Raw genomic sequence first — 24,204 nt, forward strand, 5'->3', positions numbered from 1 at the left:
GGGGCGGGGGGGGGCACCCCAAAACCCCGCTGGGACACGGCGGGGCCCCGGCGCCCCCCAGCACCCCTGTTCCCTCCACAGCACCCAGTTGTCTCCCTTTCCCCCCAGGATCCTCAATTCCCCCCAGCACCCCGCTCCTCCCCTGAACCCCCCTTTCCCCCAGCACCCCCCTTCCTGCCTGCACCCCGTTCCCCCAGCACCCCCTGTTCCCTCCACAGCACCCCATTACCCTCCTTTCTCCCCCAGCACCCCCTGTTCCCCCCAGCACCCCGTTCCCTCTGCAGCACCCCCTTTCCTCCCAGCACCCCGCTCCTCCCCTGAACCCCCCTTTCCCCCAGCACTCTTTTCCCCCCCCAATACCCCTGCTCCCCCCAGCACCCCCCTTCCCACCATCACCCCCTGTTGCCCCCAGGACCCCCCATTCCCTCCACAGCACCCCGTTACCCCCCTTTCTCCACCATCACCCCCGGTTCCCCCAGCACCCCCTTTTCCCCCCAGCACCCCATTCCTCCTCTGAACCCCCCTTTCCCCCAGCACTCTTTTCCACCCCAGCACCCCCCACTCCTCCCCAGCAACTCCCCCTTTTCCCCAGCACCCTTTACCCCCCAACACCCCCTGCTCCCCCTTTGCACCCCCCCTTTCCTCCTGCACCCCGTTTCCCCCTCCCCAGCACCCCGTTTTTCCCCACACCCGGCACAGCTCTGCCCAGCGGTGACTTTTATTGCGTGGTGGCAGCGCAGAATCACACAGTGCGTCCGATCGGGGACCCAGCGCTACCCAGCCCTGGGGGGGTGCAACGGGCAGCCCCTGGCCCCCCAAAAACAGCCCGTGGGGAGCCCCAAATGAAGGCTCATGGTGGGGCGGCCGCCCCAGCGCTGCCCCCCGGCTCTACCCCCCCGTGCCGTGCTGCCGCGCAGCCCTCCGGCCCGGCTCCTTCCCGGCAGTGCTGCAAGAAAAGGGGGGGGTCACGATGGGGTGCTGGGGCTCACCCCCCCCCCCCCCCCAAGCCCCCCCGTCCCGGCTCACCCGCCGTAGTGCCGCAGCACGTATTCCTCGAAGCCGTCGGCCGCCTCCTCGTCGCCCCGCTCCCGCCGCGCCACCTCCTCCAGCAGCTCCTCCACGTCATCCACGAAGTCGACGAAGCGCAGGCGGTCGTGGGCGAAGGCGCCGTCGGCCCCGAAGGCGCCGTCCAGCTGCGCCGCCAGCCCCCCAAAATATCCCCCCCAGCCCAGCCGCCCCATGAAACCCTCCAACAGCCGCAGGAATTCCGCCTTCTGCACCGGCTCCAGCGCGGCCCCCAGCACCTCCCGGCCCTCCTTGCGGGCGCAGTCGGCCACCCCCGAGCAGCCCTGGGGTGCCCGGTACCGGTTGAGCCGGGGCAGCTCGCGGGGGCTGTGCTGGGGGGAGCTGTGAGATGATTTCCCCCAAGTTTTTCCCGGCTTGTGCTCCCGGGGGGGCCGGGAATCCTTCCCGTGCTTGTGGGGTTTGCCCTGCTCCCTCTTTTCCCGGTCATGGGGGGCCCCCCCAGCGCTGTGCCGCTTTTGCCGCCTGTTTTCCTTCTTCTCTGCCTTGTACGGTTTTTTCCAGGGTCCGGGGAAGGACTTGACCCCGTCCGCCTCCAGCTCCCGGCCCAGGCGCTGCTCCAGGGCGCTCAGCTCCTCCAGGAGCCCCTTGAGCCCCCCAGGGCCCCGCGCCCGTTCCAGGGCACCCGCCAGCTCCTGCCGCACCGAAGCCAGCCAGCCGTGCCGCCACGCCGCACCCTCGCCGCGGGCTGGGGCACCCGCACCAGGGGGCTGCTCTGCCACCGGTTCCCCGACCCCGGGGCTGCCCGGTGTCCCCGCAGCCCGCAGGCGCTGCAGCTCGGCCCGGGCGTCGCGGAGCGCGGCAGCCTCCTGCTCCAACGCCGCACGTAGCCGCGCGTTCTCCGCGGCCAGGCTCTGCTGCTGCGCCCCGGCCGCTGCCGCTTCGCCCTCGCTCTTCTGCAGCAGAGCATGCAGCTCTTCCTTGTGGGTCTGGGGAAGGGGGAGGACGTGGGGGGGAGCCGTGAGTGAGGTGGGAGGGGGAGAACAGCACTGGGACGCGGCACTTGGTGGCCCCAGGCCCAGCTGAGCTCACCCACCTGCAGCTCGGCCTGCATGAGCCGGATCTCCTGGTTCTCCTTGGCCAGCTTGTCCAGGAGGAGGCTCACGGACTGGACGCTCTGGGGGTCCCCGGTGTCTGATGGGGGGAGCTTCTGCTGCGAGTCCTGGGGGAGAGGAAGGATGGGGAGCGCCCTGGGGGGCGCTGAGGGTGCCGCTGCCCCTTGGCCAGCTCACAGAATCCCAGAATCATCTGGGTTGGAAAAGCCCTCGAAGCTCCTCCAGCCCCACCATGAACCTCACCCTGACCGTTCCCAACTCCACCAGGTCCCTCAGCGCTGGCTCAACCCGACTCTTCAACCCCTCCAGGGATGGGGACTCCCCCCCTGCCCTGGGCAGCCCATTCCAACGCCCAACAACCCCTTCTGCAAAGAAATCCTTCCTAAGAGCCAGTCTGACCCTGCCCTGGCGCAGCTTGAGGCCATTCCCTCTTGGCCTGCCGCTGGGTCCTTGGCTCAAGAGACTCCTCCCCCCTCTCTGCACCCTCCTTTCAGGGAGTTGCAGAGGGCCAGGAGGTCTCCCCTCAGCCTCCTCTTCTCCACACTAAACCCCCCCAGGTCCCTCAGCTGCTCCCCATCAGACCTGTGCTCCAGACCCTGCACCAGCTCCGTTGCCCTTCTCTGGACACGCTCGAGTCATTCAATGGCCTTTTTGGGGTGAGGGGCCCAAAACTGAACCCACTCATCGAGGGGCGGCCTCCCCAGTGCCGAGCCCAGGGGTCACATCCCTTCCCTGTCCCTGCTGGCCACGCCAGTGCTGGTACAAGCCAGGATGCCATTGGCCTTCTTGGCCCCCTGGGCACTCTGTGGGCTCATTACCAATCCCCCCCAGGTCCCTCTCTGACTGGCTCGGGGGGTGGTGCTGAGCCCCGCTGCAGACCCTCCTTACGTTGTCGGCAGCAGGCAGTGGTGACTCCTGCTCCCCGGCTGCCACGTCCCGGCTCACCTCACTCTTCACGGGGTCTGGGGAGGAACCGGACGGGGACGTTCCAAACCACGGCCGAACGTCCGGGCTGCCACGGGGCTGCACCCTGCCCGGGCAGGACAGACCCCATACTCACCATCCACCGCGTCGTAGATGCCACCTGGGGAGAGAAAGGGACAATGAGGAGGACACCAGGACCCCCACCCTGCCCCTGGGACCCCCACTCTGCCCATGGAAACCCCACTCTGCCCCTGGGACCCCCACCCTTGCCCCTGGGACCCCCCTCACCGGAGATAATCAGCAGCCCCACGGCCATCAGCACCAAGACAGCCAGCAGGCACTTGCTCATGTTCAGCCCGTCCTTGTCACCGGTGTCCGGTGGCCCCCGGTGCGGGGCAGATGCCGAATGGGGGGGCCCGGAATGGGGCTCGTGGCCCTGCTGTTGCCACAGCCTCTCTGTGTCATCGTCGCTGCTGGTGCAGCTCCCCTCCTCTGTTGGTGGCCCTGGGGAGAGACGGGGTGGGGCACCTCCAGGGAGGGTCTGCACCCCAGCATGGATGGACCCCCCCACCGGAGCGACCCCCTGGGAGGGCCTGACCTGCTTTGGGGGTGTCAGGGCAGGGCCCCAGCTCAGCCTCGGGCTCCTCCTGTTCGTCGCCCTCCAGCACGGCAGGTTCCGCAGAGCCATCCGGGGGGGGCACCGCCCCGGCCGTGGGGTCCCAACGCTCCTCTGGGTCCTGCAGACACAGGCGCTGGGGTGTCACATGTCCCCACAGGGCCAACAGGACCCCCAGGCCCCCCCCCCTCAGCCCCCAGGCTCACCCCCAGTTCGCTGCTCTCGGGGTGCTGGGCCAGGTCGGGGCCGGCGGCTGCGCCATTGGTGGCCACGGCTGGGGAGAGGCAGAGAGCGGCGGTGAGGCGGTGGCGCGGGGGGGGCCACCGGGTCTGTCCCATCCCTGCGGCTGCCACCTGCCTGTGACAGTGTCCTGGGGGCCTTCCTCCTTCTCTGGCTCCTCATCCTCGGTGCTGTGGGAGGCCGAATCCTGCTCCGGACCCACCGTGTCGATGGGCAAACCCTGGGAGAAGCAGGAGGAGGGTGGGGGTGGCACCTTCAGCCTCAAACCCCGCCCCCCCCGCTGCCTCCCCCTGCCTGCAGCTCCGGGCAGGCTCTGGGGTGCTCCCCGGAAGGGGGGGCGGGTCCCCAGCCCGGGTCTCCAGCCCTCACCTCACTGCCCGCCAGCACCCAGCTGCTGTCCGGGTCCCGGGAGGGCGATTTCTCGGCCATGGGGACAGCCCAGAGCCACCTGCAAGAAGACGGAGGGACGTGACCCGGCTCCCGGTACCACCGGGACCGGACCGGGGGAGCCGTTGTCCCCGCGACGGCCGGTCCCCAAACCCTACCCGCGGTTGGGGACTTCCCCGGCAGCCCCGGGAGGACCGGACCCCCCCCCACACACACACCCCGCCGGCACCAGCTGCTGCCGCGGGGTATTTTTAGCCCGGTGATGCCGCCCAGCAGGTGGACGGGGGACGCGGGGCCCGGGCTGGGGACACCGGGACCCGGCAGGAAGGCGACGGTACCGGGAAGGGGATCTCACGCAGCCCCCCGCCCCCACCTCCAGGGACCCACAAGCGCTCCGGAGGGAAGGGGGGTGACGTCCCCCGCCGGTGACACCCCGAACCGTCGCACCGGACAATGGCCGTGCCCACCGCTCCGCTGCGCAACCCCGGCCCGGGGCCGCCACCCCCGGTCCCCGCCCGGTCCCGGCCCCAGCCCTGCCCGGGGACGCGGTCCCCGCCGCGGCGGTCCCCAGGGCCGGGCGGTACCTGGTACCGCTGCCGAGGTGCCGCCGGGAACTTTCCCTCGGTCCCTCCGGTAACTTTCTCCCGGTGCCGGTCGCCGCCCTCGGGAAGGGGCGCGCACGTGACGCGAACAGCCAATGGGGGGGGCGGCGGCCGCGACGGACCAATGGGATGACCCGGGGCGGGGGAGGCACGTGGGGTCCCCCCCGGTACCGGATACCCCCCCCACACCCCCCCCAACCCCCGGCGGGAGCGGAGTGAGACACGGACACGCGTGTTTCAGAGTTTTATAGCGACGGTACAAAAGTTTCCATTAACGATCGGCTAAAATGAGGGAAGGGGGAGGGGCACCGGGGCTGTCCCGAGCACCGGGGAGGGGGGTGGGGAGCACCGGGAGTGCCCCCAGCATGTGGAGGGGGGGGCACCGGGACCACTGCAGGGCTCCGGGATGGGGGTGAGGACCAGATCGCTCCCCCCAGAAACAGCTCTGACCCCACGGGGAGAGCTGGGGGGTGGCACCGGGGAGCCTCAGTCCCCGAGGGGCCGGTGCACCGGGGCCGGAGCCGCAGCAAAGGGCCGGTGACAGCGCGGCCAGCACCGGCCCAGAGCCCGCGGCGGGTCCCAACAGCAGCCGGTGCCCGGTGAGGAGCCGCAGGCGGTGTCTCTCTGGCTGGCGAGGGGGGGCAACGGCTACAAATAAAAAAGGGGGTTTGGTCCTAAATCGTCAGGGGAAGCTGTACATGGCGGCGGGGGGCGGCTCAGCCGTCGTTGGCGGCCACCAGCTGTCCCATGCCCTCACGGACGTAGACCGACTGGATCTCCTTCGTCTTCAGGCAGAAGTCGCAGGCCCAGACGGCGGAGGCCTCGGTGGTGAGCAGCCCGTAGGCGTTCTCCGTCATCCCCGTGCACTCCCGGTGGAACCACTTCTGGCAGGAGGCCTCGCACAAAATGGCGTCCTGGTCGTCGTTCACCTCGTTGCGACAAGCCCCGCAGGGGTAAACCAGCCCCGGGGGCGGTTGGTGACCCGAACCGCCGGCCGCCTTGCCGGGGGGGGGAGGCGGGAGGCTGTTGGTTTCCGGGGTGCCGGTGCCGCGGCCGGCGCTGTTGGGGGCAAAACCGGGCTGCGCCCCGTTGACGGCGGCGGGGGAGCCCGAGTGCTGCTCCTGGGCGAAGGTACTGGGCGGGGGGTTGAGGTTCTTGCCCCCCTCCTCGCCGCCGGCGGGGAAGCTGGGGTCAGCCCCGGGGAAGGGGCTGGCGGTGGGGGGCAGAGGGGGCATGTTCTGCCCCGGGCGCTGCATGGGCGACTGTCCAAAGAGGTTGCCGGGTTGGCTGAAGCGCTGAGCCACTGCTGGTCCCCCGGGGGGGTTGAGAGCCGGCCCGGGGCCCATGTCCCCCCGGGGGGGCTGCCCCATGGTGGGGGAGATCATGGGCCCAAAGCCCCCGACGGGCCCCTGCATGAGCTGCCCCGTGGGGGGGCTGAAGTTCTGTCCGAGGGGCTGGCTGAAGGGCTGCCCGGGGAAACTCATGCCCCCGGGCTGGACGTAGTTGGGGTTCTGGGGGGGCATGCTGAAGGCCGGGCCCATCTGCCCGGGGGCGAAGGGGGGGGGCTGCCTCCGCAGGGGCTGCGGGCCCCCACCATAACCGGGGGGCACCTGCGGCGACATCCCCCCCTGGACGCGGAAGCCGCCGAAGGGCACGGGGCTGCCCAGAAAGGGGGCGGGGGCCGCCCCCACCTTGGGGGCCCCGAAATCATCCTCGAAGGGGTTGGAGGCCACCAGGTGATCCACCATGGGGGTGGGCGGCGGCGCGAACTCCGAGAGGTGCGAGTAGGCGGGGCCCTGCGGGGAGAGAGCGGCGGTCAGGGCTGCGGCGCGCCCCCCGGTGCCGGTGCCGGTGCCGCCCGGCCCTACCTGTGTGTTGGACTTGCGCCGTTTCTTCTCGGGGCTCTTCATCTGCAGCCCTGCGGGGACACGCGGGGCCGCGTCAGCCGGGGCCGGTTTCCCCCTCACACACACACCCCGCCGCCCCGGCCCGGCCCGGCCGCCCGCGCTCACCTGCCTTCCCCTGCTTCCGGCCGGGCCCACCGGCGGCGGCGCTGCCCGCGGGGTGCGGGGGCCCCGGCGGGGGCGGCGGGGCCGGGACGCCTCCCTCCAGCTTCTCTGCGTGCGGGGCCGCCATGGCCCTCACAGCCGGCGCGGCGCCATGGCCCCGCCGCCGCTCCTCCGCACGGCGCGCGGCGGCCCCGACCGGAACCGGAAGCAGGACCCGCGCGGGGCCAATCGCGGGGCGCGGGGCGGAGCCAATCGCGGGGCGCGGGGCGGAGCCCATCTCGGGACGCAACCAATCACGGAGCGCGGGGCGGGGCGCGAGGCCGGGGTGGACCAAGTGCAGCGCTCTGGGAGTGGGGGGGGAAGCGGGACGAACCATGCGCCGCAGCCATAGGGGAGAGCGGGAGGGACCATATGCAAGGCCGGGGGGGGACGCGAAGCGAAGGACCCGTGTGCCAGAGGAGGGGGCGACGCCGACGCCAGGGGCGGGAGGGGCCGTGTGCCCGGTGCTCGCCGCCCCCCTCCCCGTGTTCCCCCCCGCTCACACCAGGCAGGGCCTAGAGAAATACCAACTTTAATACCAACCGCCGGTTCCTTTGGTATAGCGGGGCCCTGGGGGGCTGCGAGGGGCAGGGCTGCACTTTGGCTTGGGGGGAGTAACACCGTGCATGCAAGGAGGGGGGGACACACACACACACCCTCCCACTGCCCCCCCGGGGCTGCCAGAGCCGGCCGTACCCAGCTGGGACCCCCAGGAGGGCGGGCAGGGAGGGGGTGCGGAGGAGCACGTCCCAGAAAGGGGCACGGCGGGGGCTGGGAGCGTGGAGGGGGGTCTCTGCCCCAGCCCCCCGCCCCCCAGCATTGCATAAGAGTGTGGGACCTGCGGGGTCAAGGCACAGAGTTAACACGTAAAGTGATCGGGTACAAGTGGGCGTGGGGCCAGCCGGGCCTTGTGCTTGGGGGAGCGGAGCCCCCCGCAGCCCCCCCCTCCACAGCCCAGGGGACGAGGCCGGGCTGCCCCCCAACTCCAACAGCGGGGGCGGGGGGGGGCTCGGCTCCACCAGCCCTGAGGCCTGCACCCAGGCTGTGAGCGGGAGAGCGGCCGCAGCACGGCAGCGGGGCCAGGTTTTGGTAGGAGCTGAGCTGCTGTGCAAAGGCTGGAGCTGGGAGGAGGCAGCGGCTTTGGCAAGAACAGCCCCCCACCCTGCAGGCAGCTCACACCACGCTGCCCGGGCCGCCCCCCCCCCCCGCTGCAGCCACCAGCTCTCCACGTGGCAGAGGGGGACGGTGGCCTCAGCCCCGGCCAAGTCCACGCTCAGTCCCGGGCAGAGAACCCGGCTGAGAGTCCGAGGGCTCCCTGGGGCAGGGAGCAGGGTGGGGAGGGGGGGCGCTGCGCACCGGGGCCCCCCGGGCGCTCACAGTCTCCTCTCCACAGGCTGCTGCAGGCACATCTCGCTGCCGGCTGAGATGATGGGCAGGTGATTGTCCATGTGGTAGCTGATGAGGTGGCTGACGCTCTCGAAGCGGTGGTCTTTCGTCCTCACCTGGGGGGCCGGGGAAGGGGCACTCAGGAGGCTGCCGAGGCCCAGGACAAGCCAAAGCACCGACCTGGGGGAAGCACCCCTCCCCCCCATGCTCCACCATGCCCTTTCCATCCCCCAAATCAGCCCAGAGGAGTCCCCCAGAGAACTGGGGGGGAAGCCCAATGCCCTGGCAGCTCTTGTAACCCCCAGGGCCTCCCCCAAAGCTGTGCCAAGCTCCGTCCCCGGGCCGTTACGTGGACTCACCACTCCCTCAGGATCGACGAGCAGCAGATGCTTGGGCTGCCCGCCCTGCAAGCCAGTCAGCACGTACTGGCCCGGGGTGGTGGTGCTCTCCCGCACCAGAAAGTCTCCGTTCACCTTCAGCAGCTTCTCGGCCTCTTTACGGTTCATCTTCCCATGGTACCAGGGCTCCCGTCGCAGCTGCTCCTCCATGGAGGCCACCACCTGGGCAGGGGGAAGCCCCACGGCCGGGGGGACACGCAGGGCATCTTCAAAGGGCTCTGCAGGGAGAAAGGAGCCACGGGGGGGGTCTGGGACTGACCCCACAACCACCCACCCCCAGCCCAGGCACAGCTGCAGCCGCCGTCCCACTCACTCATGTCGAAGAGGTCTCTCTGGGTGCTGCCGTTGGCTGTGGCGGGGGGGCCGGCGGCCGACGCTTGGCGCGTCTTGTCCATGTTCTGCACGTTGACGTAAGACGGGTCATCGAACAGGTCCGTGCGGCCGGACGCGCCCACCGGAGCCGGGTACTTCTCTCTCCCTGCTACCAAGAGCACCAGGGGTCAGCAGGGCTCCAGCCTGCCTCGGCCCCACCACCAGTGCCCGCTGTCGGAGCGCTGGGGCTCCGGGAAAGCAGATGGGGAGCGGCCACATCCCTCCCGTTACCTTGGGCAGGAGCGTGCTGCTTCCGGGGGTCGTACTCCCCGCCGGACGTCTGGCCCACGGGCTGCAGGGAGAGGTGGGTGCTGAGCCCCGCTGCGCTCCCCACCCCCTGCTAGAGGTGCCGGGGAGAGACGTGCCGCGGCTCTCGCGGTGGAACAACCCCGAGCGAAGAGCCCACGGCCCGGTCAGGGTCTCTGCACCTCCCTTGTAAGACGGAGCCTCCCCACGAGGATGCGCCCAGAGCCTTACCAGCGTGGCCCCCAAGTGATTGGGGGTCTGAGCAGCCCCATCCCGCAGCCGCATGTCCACGACCCCCCCGATGGGAGGCTCCTTTCCAGGGAAGTCGTTGTAGTACTGGTGATCCGGGGCTGGTTCCTCCTCTTCCTCATCCCAGGCAGAGCCATCAAACCCTGCCATCCTGGGAAGGCACGGCACAGATGGGCAGCCAAGGCCGCATCATCTCTCCAAAACCAAATGATCTCAGACATTCTCCCGCCTTCCCACGCAGCCCTGCCCGTACCTGTCGTGAGGTGTCACCAGCTTTGGGGGGTTTTTCAGGTACTGCTTGAACCGCAGCTCGAAGGCCTGTCCGATGGTGCTGATCACGTCCTGCGCTAAGCCCTCTGGGCACTCCAGGATATGGCAGGCTGGGGAGGGAATGTGGAACCCCAACATTAAGTTCTCCACCCCTCAATCCTGCTCTATGTACCCCAGAGCTTCCTTCCGGGAGTCCCAGTGTCTCCCCACCACACTGAGCTGTGCTTAAACTTCCACCAAAGGGGGGTTCTGGGATGGAGGACCCTCAGCAGCAGCCTCACCTCTCTGATTGACGGGGTCTTTGGCAACATAAGCGACGTACTCGGCTGTGTCCTGTGGGTGAGACACCAGCGTGAGACGGGGCTGCCGAGGAGCACAGTGCCCAAGACTTTGGGGAGAGGGCAGGAGAGGCACCGATCCCCATCCTGGGACAGGGCACGGACACACGGGGACCCTGTGTACTCACCGGGTCTCCCCCAGAAGCGAAGGAGATGGACTGCATGTGGTGGTTGGCAATGATCTGCAAGGCAGAGAGTTTGTTGGACGCAGCCAGGAGCTCCTCTGCGCCCAGCTGGAGGCAGCACCTTCCGCCTGCCACGATCCTCCCAGAGCTGGCCTGGCACCAGGGGCTTACAAGCCCTGGTTACGAGCCACAGGCCATCAGGAAAAGGACTGGGACACCAACAGGGCCACTGGGAGCGGGGTCAAACCCAGGAGACCTCGCCCCAGGCCCGGGGACTTGGGTCTCATCGTTTCCAGGACAGATGCTTCAAAGCACGTGGGGTATCACTCCAATCCTTTCACCCCCAGGGACTGGGGCACTCAGCAGATTGCAAAACCCACCCAGATATCCCTTAGGGAGGCTGGAGACATCCCCTGCCCCAGCAGTGCATGGGGTGGGGGACACGAGGGGTCCTGCTCGCCTAAAGCCACCCGCCCAGTGCCCAGCACCTCCCCACTTTCACCTGCTTGCAGTCAGAAGCCATGAGGTTGAGGCTGCTGGTGGAGATGGTCAAGGTGATGGGCATGCCGGCGAACTTCAGGTTGCTCTTGCCCAGGATGGAGTTCAGGGAGCGGCCGCAGGGCTGGGGGCAAACGGCAGTGTGGGGAAAGGGGCTCCCCGGGCTGGCACAGCCCGGCTGCAGCGGGGACAGGGCATGTCCTGCCGTCCTCCACAGAGGAAACAGGCACCTCGTGCTCGCCACCGCTCCAGCCCAGCTCCGCCGGCCTGAGCCGTGGTGGGAGATCAGAGCAGCCCGGGCACGGCCAGTTGGGCTGGGAGCTGGCCCTTGGCCCCGTGCCCAGGCGGCCGAGCACGCTCCCCCCGGCAGCTGCCCAGCCCAGCCTCACCTTCCTCCTCCGCACGGCTCCCTTGGCACCGGGCACGGCCTCGCACACCAGCCCAATGGCCTCCCTGCAGGGAGCACAGAGGGATGTCAGTCCCCCCTCTGCCAGCACCTGCCCTCCCCGTTTCCCCGTAACCCCCCAAACACGGGAGCGAGGACGTGGGGACAAGCGCGGAAGGGACAGGGTGACAAACAGGAACCCCTTGGGCAGCGCCGGCCGGGGCTCTTTGAGGCAGGGGAAGCACATCAGCATTATCTGATGGGGCTGCCAGCAGCCTGGCCCCCACCGAAAGCCCCAACACGCCACCAGGGGCTTGCGCAGGGCTCGGAGCCACCCCCCCAAAAGCGGCAGCCCCTGGGGAGAGGCAGAGCTCACCTGGTGACCTGCGTCCTGGTGTTGAAATCCAAAGCCCTCATGGACTGGAGAACTTCCACGCAGCCCATGTACTGGGGGAGAGAGCAGGGTCAGCCCGGCCGGCCCCGGGGTTCGCTCCCCGCGCAGCCAGGGAGGGCACCGGGGCCCCAATCCCCCCCCCACCCCAGGTCCATAGTGGTGCCCTCCCTGCAAATCCCACTGCCCACCTGCCACCCCCAAGGAGCACTCCAGGAGGCTCCCAAATCCCCTTCGTGACCCTTCCCACGTCCCCCCCACCCCAGCCCTCAGCACTCACCCGGACGTGGTAGGAGACCCCGGGGCCCATGACCTTGTCATCGGGGTGCAGCCAGCCGCGGGTGGGCTTATTGACGAAGCTGCCGTGGCGGGTCCATTCGTCACCCCCCAGCTGGCCGCCTTCCACCCGCGTCTTCTTCCCGCAGCTCAACTTGTTCATATCCTGGGAACAGACAGCGACAGGTCCCGCTGAGTCGGGGCTGGTAGCCCCCCTCGGTGCCGGTGCCAGTGTCCCAGCAGGGCCGGGGTCCCCCGGGCTACCGCCGGCCGAGGAGCCCCGCAGGCTGAGCAGGTTGGCGGGGTTTGAGAGCTTCAGGTTGGCCATTTTGGGGAAGAAGGAGCAGAGGGTGGTGGGGCTGTCCTCCGACTCGGGCGAGAGCTCCCCGAGAGGCGCCGCGGGGCAGAGGGAGGAGGAGGAGAGGGAGGCAGGCAGAGACCGCGCGCCTGCGAGGGACTCCACCGGGGAGGCCGGGACCCCCAGGCCCCCCACAGCCTCCTCCAGAGAGGAGACGGACTCATTCCGCAGGTGGCTGTATTTGCTCTTCTGCAGGAGATCCATGCCGGAGAGAGGCGAGAAGGGCCGGCGCTGGCCCGTCCCGTGCGGCAGCGGGGTGGAAGCAGCCACCCAGGTCTCACGGAGGCCCCATGGAGAGTCCAAGTGCCTGAAGCCGCCGGGAAGCCACCCCCAAGCAGAAGCCCGGGCCGAGCTCCACGCCAGGTCCGCGCCAGCCCGGCATGGCTGGCAGGGAGAGCCGGTCCCGGGACGCCAGGCAGCGGGGCCGGGGGCTGCCCGGCTCCGCGCCGTTGCAGCCGATCGATGGCGATCGGCGTCAGCAGGGATGCGCGGATCCGGCCAGACGTGGGAGAGAGACCCTGCGCTCCCACCGCACCGGGGAGGAAACGGGGCCGCGGTGACGCCCCAGAGAGCCGCCGGCACAGAGAGCGGGGAGGCTCAGCACACTCAACCCCCGGCCTGGAGGTCCTCAAGCCCCACGGCCCCGCGCTGCTCCTGCACCGGGATGGCAACAAATCCCATTGTCTTCAGCCGGGGCCGGATTCAGCCCCCTCTGCCCCGCCGCTGGGTCCGGCACAGCTTCCCTCCCCGCCCCGGCCCCTGCGCTGCCCCAACGCCGCTAAGAGGAAATCAAAAGCATGAATATTTAAAGCCCTGAGACAAGGCAGCCACAGAACGCATCCAAGCTCAGCCCAGCCCCGTTCCCAGCACCGTCCAGGAGCGAACAAGGTCCTTCTGTGGCAGCCAGTGCTACGCAACCCACGTGCCAGCGGTGGGCAGCCGCCGTTGGCTCCCCGGGCTCTGCCGGGAGGAGCAGCGCCCAAAGCCAGGGGGGCCGCGACGCTGAGATGCCACCGGTGCTCGCAGCTGCAGGGACATCCAGCCCTTCGAGAGCACGGATCTGGTGGGAGGAAGAGGAGGATGCCCAGGAGCAGGATACAGGTGGGCTTGTCCAGCGGGGTGAGGCAGGGCTCAGCGCGGGTCCCCGGCTGTGGCGGGGAGCCGGCAGAAGAGGCGGCTGCTCTTAATTGCTGCTGTTGCTGCTTCCCGCATCCCGGCCAGCGCTGAGCGACGGCTCCTCCCGGGAGAGGAGAAGAAGGGGGCTGCCGCTAATCGGAAGGGCCGTGCTGACTCACGGGCGACGGGGCAGGCTCTGCCCGCGGCGGGGGCTGCGCGCGGGCTGGGGCGCAGCGCAGGAGGGGCTCCCAGCGAGGGGTGGGGACCCAGCGCCTATCTGGAGCAGAAAAATCAAGGTCACAGGCGGAGCTAGCGGGAGCGAGCCACGAGAGCATGCCGGGGGGCAAACCTCGGCCCCTTCTACCGTGGAGAGCCGGGTAGAGCCCCCCACCTGCGGGCACGGGGTGTCAGGGCAAGTCTCCCCTGCTCCCCCATCCTCGATGAACCGGTGTGACCTCAGGCCAGTCCACTCGCGCCGCCCACAGCCACGCTGCTCTCCATGGCCTCGTCCGCACCAGCCTCCCCGCAGGGCAAGAGCTCTCCCCACTTCCACCCACTGTGGGCTGAAGCAGGGATTTCAGCTAGCCCCAGGGATTTCAGCTAGCCCCACAGTGCCCAACCCCTCCGTCCCACCACGGGCCAGCGCCTTCCCGGGCACTGGGCGCTCCGTAAAACCGGCCACCAAGCCAAAACCGGGTAAATCCACGCCAAGGGAAGGGCTCTCCCTGCTTGGACCCGCCGCCACGCACTGCTCGGTGCTGGCAGCTGCCTGCCCCGCTTCCCAACCACTGGCACACCGCCACACAGGGACAGGGAAATGGAAGCCAGGACGGAGCTGGAAATAGCCTCCTGCATGGCGCGAGGGGCTGCGGCTCATGCCGGCGGGTCCGTCACCCGCCTCCTCCTGGCGCCAGAACATCGCCTCGGCCGCGCACGCCGCCTCCGCAAGCGTCAGCCCCCACCTCAACCGCTGCCGGCGGTGGTCCCCCAGGCGTGGGGAGCCCACGCCAGCCGTCCCGCGAAGCGTTCGTCCCCGCCGGGGGCCCCCCGGCCGCTCGGCGCTGTGACCTTCCCGTGGCCAGCAGCGCTGCTGCTCTGAAGAAAAGCAGGAAGCCCGGGGCCAGGGAGCCAGGAAGCCGCCAGCCCCGTGAGGGGCCAGCCACAGCCCCCGGCTGCCGGGGGGAGCCCAGCTGGGCGGCGTCGAATGGGTGCGGGGCAGTGGGGTTTGCCCACGAGGGCCGAGATGTGGGGTTGGGGTCCTCCAGCACGGGCTCTGTGAGCCCCAACACCTCCCCAGGGCCCTGCCAGGACAAGAGCAGTAGGGAATTGCGCAGGGGGAGGGGTGGGGGGGTCTCCTCAGCCCCTTCCCACCACACCAGGGCCCGGCTGTTGCCCAGAAAGGCGACGGGGCTCGGAGCAGCCATCCCCGCCATGCACCGAGGGGCTGGCACGCCCCAGGAGCCACAGTCCCCTGCTCAGACAGGCCTCTGCTTTTATAAGATGGAACAATTTCTGATTTTATCAGAACCTCCTGAGGCCAGCCGGCCCACGTCACCCTGCCAGCCTGCACTGGCTGGTAACAAGACACATCGCTGCTCCCAGCCCTCAGAGACCAGAGGTGCCACTGCCACGGCTCCCCCAGCTCCAGAGCCCACCCCAGGGCATCAGAGACCCTTTCCCAGTGGGCTCAGAGCACGGAATGCAAACCAAAACGCGTGCGGAGCCAAGGAACAACAGCCCTGCCTGAACAGGCAGCCCTTGAGCCCCATCCAGCAGGCAGAAGCCCTTCTCCTTGCCAGAGAGGCCGGCAGCGAGCTCTGGCAGCGGAGCAGCCAGAACAACCACCCCCGAGCTCCAGGGACACGTCCCGGCCCAGCCGCTCCTCGTGCCCCAGCAGCAAGGAGAGGTGCTGGACCCTCCCCATGCGTGGGAGAGGCAGAGGGACGTGGGCTACTTTTGGATACCTGGGGTTGGGACTTCACACACGGCCCAAGGCGAGAAAGAGGAGCAGAGAGGGGACGCTCAGGGCCCCGCTACCGGGCCAGAGCCCGACATCCTCCCAGGAAACACAAACTGGGAGCTGAGTCAGAGACCTGGAACATGCCAGTGGTTTGGCAAGAAATCACAGTGAGGAGCAGGCAGCCGCGCGCCGGCCGCTGCTGCACGTACACATCTCACCCGGGGCAGGAGACCCCCTCAGTCTGCAGTGGAGCCAACCCCAAGCCTCTGGGGCAGGGGGAAAAGCAAAGAAAAACACTCAAATGCAGCCAACGGCTGCTTTTTTACCCCCCAAACATCACAACAGCATCACACAGCATATACCCGGTCCTGCACGCAACCTCTCCGCCGCTCAGAAGAGGGGCTGGGAGATGCCAGCGGAGACCTGGGGAGGAGGCTGCGGCCCTGCCAGCAGGGAGAGAGGGGAGGCAGGATCCACCACCGAAGCCAGCTAGCCCTCCACCGAAGTCCTTACCACGTACTCCATCGCCGGCGGAGGGCAGGGCAGGCCCCGGGCAGGGAACAGAAACGCACAGCCCCTCTCGTCTGGCACTCCGACCTGCGGTTCGGGGACAAACAGGGAGTTAGCCAGCCCTGCCCCGGACCGCCGAGGCGGTGGCCCTGGCGCCAAGAGGCAGACCCTGCTCCTCCTCGCTGACCGCAGGCAGACGGGGCTGTAGCAGCCGCGCAAACGGGGTGAGAGAGCCAGGGAAGCCTCCTGCTTCCCATCCGAGGGAGGACGGAGCTGGCGTGTGCCGGGGCAGGCACACGAGGCTGAGCACGGCTCTACTCAGACCTTGCCCGCACCAGCAAACAGTGTCAGAGGCCGAGAGTCACTCCGTGACCCGAGACAAATGTCGGAGCCGATCCCTGCCCAGCCCCAAAACCAGCACCCAGAGGCCACACGCAAGAGGGGAGAGTGGAGAAAGCCCAGGAGGGCAGAGCTGCCCCCTCCTGCCACCCTGACACAGAAGGACAGGCAGAGCCTCCTCCTCCCCAGGGGAGCAGTGAAGAAGGGAGTTGTGGAAAGAGGCTACGAGAGGGGAGTCAGGAGGGGCAGGAAGCTCTGCAAGAGGAAAACAAGGCAAGTGAAGCATGAGCAGCCCTTCCCACTCCCACTGCCCAGCCGATGCAGTCGGGGATGGGCCAGCTGAGCAGCGCAAAGCAGCAAACACAATTTACTTCCTCGCAGCAATCATGCCCTTATCTGGGGCCTGCAAAGCCTGCGCCGGAGCCCAGGCGGGCGCTAACGTGATTAGCTCTGGAGGCAGTGAGATAAGGAAGGCCCCACTTGGCAGGCACAGCGGCGCAGATCTGCCCTGGGCAGGGCCCGGTAGCACCGTGCCAGGTCACTCACTGCCGAGCAAAGGTGGCGACGAGGCCCTTTGGATGCCAGGGATCAAGGTTGGCGGCAGGGAATGAGGATCAGGACCCCAACTTGGGGTGTTTAGCCTCGCCAAAGCCTCCTTGGGACCCAGTTGTGTCCCCTTTCAGGGGTGGCGACTGCCCCGCGCAGCTCCTGGGGGCAGTGGCGGCCCAGCCACAGTGCTCCCCACCACAGGGCTGTGGGTGGATCCTCAGGCCCCGCTCAGCTGGGAAGAGATGGTGTCTTTGACCCCTCTGGAACAGGCCGAGGCCAGTGCACCCTTGGGGAGCGCTGCCGAGAGCTGCCCTTTGCCCACAGGCTTCCGCAGCACCAACCCGGCGGGCAGGACCCGGGTCACGTTTCCTCGGAACCTGCGTCTGGGGTGTCCCCAGGCCAGCGCAGCGTGTAGGTGACCCCATCTGAGAGATTCAACCGGAGAAGCAGGGACAAGCCTGCAACGGACGGACACAACGCATGGCCAGGGGGAAGGCAAAGACCTGCAAGGGGGAATATCTACCCCTGTCCGCAATGGCCGGGTCTGCTCTGGATCCTCACCCCCTGCCTTCCTCCGAAGCAGCGAAGCACAGGCAGGGCTGAAGGCAGGGTGGCAGCAGGGCGCACCCAGGTACTGTGGGGGCCAAAGATCCCTCCAAACGCAGCCGGTGACCCGTCCCTGCGGGGGGTCACACCAGCCTGGGGCCAGACAGCGCCCCTCGAGCCGGCCTCCCTCCCGTGTACCGCCCCGGCACACGCCCCTGAGCGCCCGGGAAGGGGCGACGCGAGCTGGAGCCCATCAAAAGGCCCTGGGCGCACACAGCGGCCGCCACACCGGCGGGGTCCAGGGCGTCGGTCTCACCCCTGGAGGCAACCGAGCGGCTGGCACAGCCCCAGGGGAGGGAACCGGGCCCGCCCCGCGGGGCCCCGAGACCCCCGCTCTCGGTTCCCCCGCGCTGGGCGCACAGAGGCAGCGGGGGAGGGCGGCCCGGCCCCCGCAGCGCCGGAGGAGGCAGTGCCGTGCCCCGGGGGCGGCTGCGGCGGGAAGCCCCGCTCGCTAGTAGTGGCGGCGAGCGGTGCACGCCGGCGAGCGGGAGGCCTCAGTCCCGGCGGCACCACCGCCGCAGGGGCTCCCCGGGGCACGGCCCGGCCTCGCCCGCCCCGGGAGCTTCGGGGCCTACACAGCCGCCGGGTGCCCCGCACGGCCCAGCCGCTCCCGCGGGGCTGCGCAGGCCGCACCGACCCCGTCACGGCCTCCAGGCGCGGCCCCCCCGCCCCGGGCCGGCCCACGCGCTCACCGGGGCACCATGGGTCTCGCGCCGGTCTCCTCCGGTCCCGGCGGCCGCGGCGCCCGCACCGCACCGCCCCCCCTCCCCCCAGCCCAGCCACTCACTTCCGGCCCACACCCTCCAGCGCGGCCTCACCGCGCCCCCGTCACGTGACGAGCGGACCAATAACGGACCGCGGCCGACCCGCGAGGAAGCGGCGCCGCGGTTCCTTCCCCCCGCGCAGGCGCCGGCCAATAGGATCCCGCCCCGCCCCTTGACGAACGTCCCGCTCTGTGGCGCCGACCAATGAGCGCGCGGGGCGGTGGCGTTTGAAAGCGCTGTGGGCGGGGCGGCGGCCGCCAACGGCTCTGTGGGGCGCTGAGGTGAGGGGCGCGGCGGGGGCTGCCGGGAAGGGGGCGGCCCGCCGGCATGGCGCACAAGCAGATCTACTACTCGGACAAGTACGACGACGAGGAATTCGAGTATCGGTGAGGCGGGGGACGGGGACCCGGTAATGGCTCCCGGGCGGGGGTTGCCGTGGTAACGGGTTCCTGGGGGGAAGGGGTGTCCCGGTAATGGCTGCGTGATAAAGGAGGGGTGTCCCCGGGGGGGGGGGGGGGGGCAGCAACGGTTCCCCGGTGGGGCGGGAGGGAAGTTGTCTGGGTAACGGTTCACGGGTGGGGAAGAGGGGCGTTATCCCAGTAACGGTTCCCCGGTGGGTGAGGGGGGAGTGTCCCGGTAGCGGCTCCATATTGGGGCAGGGGTGGGGGGTGCGGGGGTGTCCCGGGGCGGGGGGTGCCGCTCCCCGGGGTGCCCCGGTGCCGGCTGAGGGGTGCGGGGGTGCAGGCACGTGATGCTGCCCAAGGACATCGCCAAGCTGGTGCCCAAGACCCACCTGCTGTCGGAGTCGGAGTGGCGGAACCTGGGGGTGCAGCAGAGCCAGGGCTGGGTCCATTACATGATCCACGAGCCAGGTGAGCCCCGCGGGGGTGCAGGCGGCAGCCGGGAGCGGGGGGCCCTGGTCTGATGCCCCCCCCCGCGGTGTGTGTCCCCCCCTCAGAGCCCCACATCCTGCTCTTCCGCCGGCCGCTGCCCAAGAAGCCAGAGAAGTGAGCAGCCCCCGGCCCGCCGAAGCCCCCGCCGCCAGAGCTGAGACTGCACCTTCCTCCTCCTCGGTGTTCCCGAGGGGCTTCGCCCCATGTTGTACCAGCAGGTGCCCGTGACCCTCGGTGCCATCTGGGCGCCGCCGCGGCGTCTCAGTCCCGGTGCCGGGGGTCCTCCCTTCCCGGGGCGAGGCCTGAGCGTGCTCCGAAGCTTCAATAAATGGATGTTTGCGAGTTTGTGTCTGCCGTGCTGCGGGGGCACGAGGTGGGAGGGGAGGGGGAGGGCCTGCCGGGGCGGTGCAGGCTCGCTCCCGGTGACCGGGGGAGCAGGGGAGGGCTTCCCCGGGTCAGTCCCTCCTCCTCCCGGTGGTTTGGGGGGTTTCCCGGTGCCTGGGAGGGGGGTGGGGGGCTCCTGGTGCCCTGGGGCATCTTACAGGTGGGGCTGGGAAAAGATGCGGGGGGTTCCCGGGGAGGCGGGAGGGCTCCGGGGCCGGGGGGGCGGAGCTGCCGGTGCCGCGGGCCGGCGCACGTGCTACCGCCCCCGGGCGGGCCCACGGTCACCAAGGGGGAGCGGGCGCCGTCCCTGCCCGCCGCGGTGGTTCGGTCGCCGCGGGTCCCGCCTTCCCCCCCTCTCCGCCAATCCGTGCTGGCAGCGCGCCGTGACGGGCATTGCGGCTCGGCCAATGAGAGCGCGGGGCGGTGTCGCGGCCTGGCCGGGCGGTGACGGGCATGCAGCCCGGCCAATGAGAGCGCGGGGCGGTGTCATGGCCTGGCCGAGCGGTGACGGGCATGCGGCCCGGCCAATGAGAGCGCGGGGCGGTGTCGCGGCCTGGCCGGGCGAGGGTGGCCGGTCGGGCCCATGTTGGGGGCGCTGCGGGGGGCGCTGCGGGCCGCCGGGGTTCTGCGCGCCGCCGCCTCCCGCCCCATGGCGGCCCCCAGCCCCACGGCGTCCCGGAGCTCCGCCACCACCGCCGGCATCATCGTCATCGGCGACGAGATCCTCAAGGTGCGGCCGGGGGCGAGCCGGGGCTGGCTCTGGGGCCGGGGCCCGCTCCCGGGCTGGGGCCTGGCGGGCCCAAGGTGCCCCCGCCGCCACGGGTGTCTCCGTCCCCCCAGGGCCAGACGCAGGACACGAACTCCTTCTTCATGTGCCGGCGGCTGCGCGCTCTGGGCGTGAGGGTGGCCCAGATCTCGGTGGTGCCTGACGAGGTGGACACCATCGCCAACGAGGTGGCCGCCTTCGCCGCCCGCTTCACCTACGTGCTGACCTCGGGCGGCATCGGCCCCACGCACGATGACGTGACCTTCGAGGCCGTGGCCAGGGCCTTCGGGGAGAGGGTCACCCTCCACCCCGAGCTGGTGGCCCTGGTGCACAAGTTCTTCGGCAAGACGGACGCGCAGTGCCCTGAGATGAAGCTGGCTCGCGTCCCCGAGTCCTCCCGCCTCAACTACGGCACGGACGAGCGCACGGGCAGCGCCTTCAAGTACCCTCTGGTGAGCGTGCGCAACGTCTACATCTTCCCGGGCATCCCGGAGCTGATGGAGCGTGCCCTGGATGGCCTCGCCCACCTCTTCCGCAGCGAGCAGACCCGCTTCCACTCCCGCACCATCTACGTGGCGGCTGACGAGATCCTCATCGCGCCCATACTGGACCGGGCCGATGCCACCTTCCAGGGCCGCGTCAGCTTGGGTTCCTACCCAGACTGGGCCAACAATTACTACCGCGTGAAGCTGACGCTGGACTCGGAGTCGGAGCGGGACCTGGAGGAAGCGTATCGCTTCTTGACGGAGACGCTGCCACCAGGCGTTGTGGTGCCGTTGGTGATGGACTGTGTCTCACCAGCGGCCACGGAGGTTTATAGCCTGGCCGAGTCAGGTACAGGGAAGCGGTGCAGCAGCACAGCTCGGTGCCTCCGTGCTGCTCCAGTGCAGGCCCCGCAGCCCAGCAGGGCCGGGGCAGTGGGAAGACCGGCCTGGGAGCAGAGCTTGTATGCTGGGGGGCCTGATGGGTGCTGAGGCTTTGCTGGTGCTGCAGTTGCTGTGGGCTTCGTGAGTGGGACCCCAGTTATCAGGGTGCCAGTCCCTGAGAGCACAGTGTGTGTTAGGGGGAGCGGTTGGGATCCCTGTCCCATCCTTGTCCCATCCCTCTGGGTTGCGCAAGCTCTTGGCTCCAGGCAGGTGCGTCTGGAGACCAAGACGTGCCCGGAGGCCCCTCGCAACGCCGAGGCAGCGTGGCCCTGGGCAGGCACCAACCGTCTCCTCCTCCTCCTCGCAGGCTCGGCCCTGGGGCGGAAGGTGGCAGCAGCATTGCGGACCATCGAGGAGGCTTTGGACCGGTACAGCCTGGCCCAGCTCTGCGTGGGCTTCAACGGGGGCAAGGACTGCACGGCTCTGCTGCACCTCGTCCACGCCGCCGTGGAGAGGTACCCGGCCATGGGGCTGCACCGGCCCGGCCTGGGGCAGGGGTGAGGGGGTCCCGCAGACCCCGGGCCGGGGCTCCGGGGCTCTCCCCTGCCCCGCGCCGGGGGAATGAGTGGACTCCTGGGGCCCAGTTGGCGGGGACTGGGCGGCTGCCCTGCCTCCGGTCTCTCCCCAGGCAGTACCCGGCGAGGCAGGAGAAGCTGCAGGTGCTCTACATCCGCATCGTGTCTCCTTTCCCCGAAATGGAGCAGTTCATCCAGGCGACCGTCCGGAGGTACGGGGGGCAGAGAGGGGTGGGCTGCCAGGCAGGGGGTGAGCAGCGTTTCCCCCGCGGCCCAGCAGGCAGCTGCCCATCCTTGCCTGCGCAGGTACAAGATCCAGCTCTGCACAGTGGAGGGCTCCATCCGGGAGGCCCTGGCTCACCTGAAGGAGCAGCAGCCGCAGCTGGAAGCCGTCCTGATGGGGACGCGGCGCACGGACCCCTACTCACGCACCCTGACGCCCATGTGCGTGACGGACCCCGACTGGCCCCCGTACATGCGCGTGAACCCTTTGTTGGTACGTGGCCTCCGCCTGTGCTGGGGACAGGGACGGGGCTGGCCCCGCTGTGCCGGGGAGCGAGCCTGGCAGGTTAAAGTGACTCGGCAAGAAGGCGGCACTAATCCACACCCATCCTGGGGGGCTTCCCTCCCAATTCCCACTCTCCCCAGAACATCTGCACCGTTGTGTGGCCTTGGGTGCCCCTCATGCAGCTGAGCTGCCTGGTGCTGTCAGGCCGGGCTCATTCCTGCTCTCTGGGGGCTTTCCCTGTGTTGGGGAGGGACAGGGGTCCTGGGGACCAGCTGGCTCTCTGCTGTGGTCTTGCAGGGGGGGGCCGGCTGGTTTCTGTGGGGGCGAGGGGGCAGCCTGCCTGCCTCTGCACCAATCCCCGCCTAATTTTGCCCTCAGGACTGGACCTACCGGGACATCTGGGAGTTTCTGCGCAAGCTCTTTGTCCCTTACTGCGTCCTCTACGACAAGGGGTGAGTGTCTGGTGCTGCCTTCGCTGCTCGGCATGGCCGATGCCCCCAAGCGCAGCCTCGTAGCCCCCTTCTCCCTCCGCAGCTACACCTCCCTGGGGAGCATGGCCAACACGCTGAAGAACCCGTCACTGCGCTACACGGATGCCCGGGGCCGGGAGAGCTACCGACCTGCCTACGAGCTGGAAAATGAGGAAGATGAGCGCACTTCCCGCCAGTGAAGGCCCGCGGGCCGCACTCGGGGATGCTCTACTGGGACGCTGCCAGCGACCGGCTCCCCCGCGGATGTCACTGGCACTGCCGGGGATGACACTGAATAAATCTGCTGCCTGCCAGCGCTGAATAAACCTGCTGCGGTCTGCATTGCGCTCGCGCTTGGCTGTACCGGTCCCTTCGGGCCCCGCGGGGCTCTGACGGGAGCGGGATGGGGGGGGGGGGGGTGAGGGCAGTTTTACCCGAACAAAAGGGTCCCCGGGCAGTGCCCCCTCCCCACGCCCGCTATTGTGGAGGCTTTTGAAGCACAGAGAATGGAGCAGGTTCCAGGCACCCACGTGTCGGCACAGCTGCCTCCCCGCCAGCGTCAGAGCCCCGCTGAGCCCCATCAGCCATGCGCTTGCTCCGGACGGCGGCGGCGGCCCGTCCGCCGGGCTCTGCGAGGCGAACGGCGCGGGCCATGGCGCTGCCGGCACCCACCAACACCTCCCTGGGGCTGCGCCTGGGCTCCTGGCTGCTGCGGCTGCTGCGGGAGTGCGTCTACCTCCTGCTCTGCAGCTGGTGCATCCGCGTGCTGCTGGACTAGGGAACGGGGGTATCCCCCGCCCCCCACCTCCCCGATGCTGCAGGACCCCCCTGCCCGCCCCTGCACGACGGGTGAGTGTCCTCCTCGGCGCGGTGCTTGGGCGAGTGATGGGGGATTCAACTGGGGGTGACAAGGGCCCAGCCATGGTGTTCTGGGGGGTGGCAGGGGCTTGGCTGTGGGGTTTGGGGGTGATGGGGTGCAGCCGTGGTGCTGCTAAGGGGGGTCCTCACCCTCTGTGCCTCTCTCCCCTCCCCAGGACTGCTTGTTGCCTTGTGTTGATGGAGCTGATGGACCCCCAGCGCTGGGACCCCGCTCTGGCCTGTGCTCCCCCCGCCCCCCGATCACGGAGACCCCAATAAACCTGAGCAGTGCCTGCCCGGCTGGCTGTGTTTGGGGAAGCGCAGCCCCGCACCCCCAAACCTTCCACCCCTCGCCCTGGGGTAGGATCCAGGCACCCCAGTGCACACGTCGCCTCTGCCTGGGGCCGAGGGGCCGGAGTGGGCAGCGTGGCTCTGCCCGTCCGTCCTGCCTGTCCCTCCACGGGGTTTATCCCCTCCCATGACTCAGCCCCTTGTTTAAAGCGTTTGTCCCCACTCCAGGCCGTTTCCTGCCCCAGCCCCACGCGCCCGACCGGCACCGGCACTGCCAAGAGCCGGCGGGAAGTGACCAGAGCAAAATGTCCCCAAAGGGCCCAGCCTGGCCGGAGCCGCGCCAAAGGTCACGGCCGGTGGGACGTGTGTGGGGCACCGGGGCCCTGCCGCAGCCGTGACTGTGGGTCCCCCCAGGCACGCTGAGCCCCCGCCGTGCCCCGGTGCTGCCTGTGCCGGCTTGGTGCCGGTGCCTGGCCCCGGCGCAGGGAAGCTCCATGCGTTG

General features: G+C 69.6%; 5 protein-coding genes across 13 annotated transcripts; 2 read left to right on the forward strand and 3 right to left on the reverse strand.

The window, feature by feature from the left end:
- Nucleotides 1-702: 702 nt before the first annotated feature.
- PBXIP1 (PBX homeobox interacting protein 1) lies at nt 703-5,005 on the reverse strand. 3 transcript variants are annotated; one of them, XM_074809649.1, is made up of 11 exons: nt 4,890-5,005; nt 4,288-4,366; nt 4,036-4,138; nt 3,885-3,952; nt 3,661-3,799; nt 3,351-3,566; nt 3,199-3,222; nt 3,027-3,100; nt 2,120-2,245; nt 1,027-2,012; nt 703-946 (listed from the first exon to the last, which is right to left on the reverse strand). In XM_074809649.1, the coding sequence occupies exons 2-11, from the start codon at nt 4,345-4,347 to the stop codon at nt 889-891; spliced, it is 1,854 nt and encodes a 617-aa protein (XP_074665750.1). In that variant the 5' UTR covers nt 4,348-4,366; nt 4,890-5,005; the 3' UTR covers nt 703-888. The 3 variants fall into 3 exon arrangements, with proteins under 3 accessions (XP_074665750.1, XP_074665751.1, XP_074665752.1); XM_074809650.1 differs by lacking the exon at nt 4,890-5,005 and adding an exon at nt 4,693-4,713; XM_074809651.1 differs by lacking the exon at nt 3,199-3,222 and having other exon boundaries at nt 3,327-3,566.
- A 133-nt stretch (nt 5,006-5,138) lies between these two features.
- PYGO2 (pygopus family PHD finger 2) lies at nt 5,139-7,424 on the reverse strand. Its single transcript, XM_074809659.1, has 3 exons — nt 6,920-7,424; nt 6,776-6,825; nt 5,139-6,703 (listed from the first exon to the last, which is right to left on the reverse strand). Exons 1-3 carry the CDS (start codon nt 7,290-7,292, stop codon nt 5,624-5,626), a joined length of 1,503 nt encoding a protein of 500 aa, XP_074665760.1. The 5' UTR covers nt 7,293-7,424; the 3' UTR covers nt 5,139-5,623.
- Nucleotides 7,425-7,471: 47 nt separating this feature from the next.
- SHC1 (SHC adaptor protein 1) lies at nt 7,472-18,200 on the reverse strand. 7 transcript variants are annotated; one of them, XM_074809658.1, is made up of 14 exons: nt 18,020-18,076; nt 15,837-15,920; nt 11,894-12,055; nt 11,599-11,669; nt 11,227-11,290; nt 10,842-10,961; nt 10,343-10,396; nt 10,158-10,209; nt 9,860-9,986; nt 9,589-9,757; nt 9,343-9,403; nt 9,053-9,220; nt 8,701-8,957; nt 7,472-8,457 (listed from the first exon to the last, which is right to left on the reverse strand). In XM_074809658.1, exons 2-14 carry the CDS (start codon nt 15,846-15,848, stop codon nt 8,329-8,331), a joined length of 1,446 nt encoding a protein of 481 aa, XP_074665759.1. In that variant the 5' UTR covers nt 15,849-15,920; nt 18,020-18,076; the 3' UTR covers nt 7,472-8,328. The 7 variants fall into 7 exon arrangements, with proteins under 7 accessions (XP_074665759.1, XP_074665755.1, XP_074665757.1 ...); XM_074809654.1 differs by having other exon boundaries at nt 9,053-9,217; nt 18,020-18,064; XM_074809656.1 differs by lacking the exons at nt 15,837-15,920; nt 18,020-18,076 and adding an exon at nt 18,115-18,200.
- CKS1B (CDC28 protein kinase regulatory subunit 1B) lies at nt 18,195-19,326 on the forward strand. The gene is made up of 3 exons (XM_074809669.1): nt 18,195-18,477; nt 18,836-18,963; nt 19,050-19,326. The coding sequence occupies exons 1-3, from the start codon at nt 18,419-18,421 to the stop codon at nt 19,100-19,102; spliced, it is 240 nt and encodes a 79-aa protein (XP_074665770.1). The 5' UTR covers nt 18,195-18,418; the 3' UTR covers nt 19,103-19,326.
- A 595-nt stretch (nt 19,327-19,921) lies between these two features.
- On the forward strand, nt 19,922-22,879 carry FLAD1 (flavin adenine dinucleotide synthetase 1). Its single transcript, XM_074809666.1, has 7 exons — nt 19,922-20,098; nt 20,209-20,968; nt 21,368-21,515; nt 21,689-21,787; nt 21,882-22,071; nt 22,462-22,535; nt 22,618-22,879. The coding sequence occupies exons 1-7, from the start codon at nt 19,952-19,954 to the stop codon at nt 22,751-22,753; spliced, it is 1,554 nt and encodes a 517-aa protein (XP_074665767.1). The 5' UTR covers nt 19,922-19,951; the 3' UTR covers nt 22,754-22,879.
- Nucleotides 22,880-24,204: the final 1,325 nt, after the last annotated feature.

Source organism: Strix aluco, chromosome 30 (assembly GCF_031877795.1).
Source record: "Strix aluco isolate bStrAlu1 chromosome 30, bStrAlu1.hap1, whole genome shotgun sequence".
NCBI classification, from domain to species: Eukaryota; Metazoa; Chordata; class Aves; order Strigiformes; family Strigidae; genus Strix; species Strix aluco.

Coding starts and splice junctions, on each gene's coding strand:
- CKS1B (XM_074809669.1), top strand. CDS start 18,419: ATGGCGCACAAGCAGATCTACTACTCGGACAAGTACGACGACGAGGAA. Junction 18,478..18,835: donor GACGAGGAATTCGAGTATCG/GTGAGGCGGGGG, acceptor GCGGGGGTGCAG/GCACGTGATGCTGCCCAAGG. Junction 18,964..19,049: donor TTACATGATCCACGAGCCAG/GTGAGCCCCGCG, acceptor TCCCCCCCTCAG/AGCCCCACATCCTGCTCTTC.
- PYGO2 (XM_074809659.1), bottom strand. CDS start 7,292: ATGGTTCGTCCCGCTTCCCCCCCCACTCCCAGAGCGCTGCACTTGGTC. Junction 6,826..6,919: donor CCGGAAGCAGGGGAAGGCAG/GTGAGCGCGGGC, acceptor GTGTCCCCGCAG/GGCTGCAGATGAAGAGCCCC. Junction 6,704..6,775: donor GGCGCAAGTCCAACACACAG/GTAGGGCCGGGC, acceptor CTCTCCCCGCAG/GGCCCCGCCTACTCGCACCT.
- FLAD1 (XM_074809666.1), top strand. CDS start 19,952: ATGTTGGGGGCGCTGCGGGGGGCGCTGCGGGCCGCCGGGGTTCTGCGC. Junction 21,516..21,688: donor GTCCACGCCGCCGTGGAGAG/GTACCCGGCCAT, acceptor GTCTCTCCCCAG/GCAGTACCCGGCGAGGCAGG. Junction 22,072..22,461: donor TGCGCGTGAACCCTTTGTTG/GTACGTGGCCTC, acceptor TTTTGCCCTCAG/GACTGGACCTACCGGGACAT.
- PBXIP1 (XM_074809649.1), bottom strand. CDS start 4,347: ATGGCCGAGAAATCGCCCTCCCGGGACCCGGACAGCAGCTGGGTGCTG. Junction 3,953..4,035: donor CCCCCAGGACACTGTCACAG/GCAGGTGGCAGC, acceptor GCCTCTCCCCAG/CCGTGGCCACCAATGGCGCA. Junction 3,800..3,884: donor CCGAGAGCAGCGAACTGGGG/GTGAGCCTGGGG, acceptor CTGTGTCTGCAG/GACCCAGAGGAGCGTTGGGA.
- SHC1 (XM_074809652.1), bottom strand. CDS start 12,451: ATGGATCTCCTGCAGAAGAGCAAATACAGCCACCTGCGGAATGAGTCC. Junction 10,962..11,226: donor GAGCCGTGCGGAGGAGGAAG/GTGAGGCTGGGC, acceptor GTTTGCCCCCAG/CCCTGCGGCCGCTCCCTGAA. Junction 9,404..9,588: donor ATCACTTGGGGGCCACGCTG/GTAAGGCTCTGG, acceptor CTCTCCCTGCAG/CCCGTGGGCCAGACGTCCGG.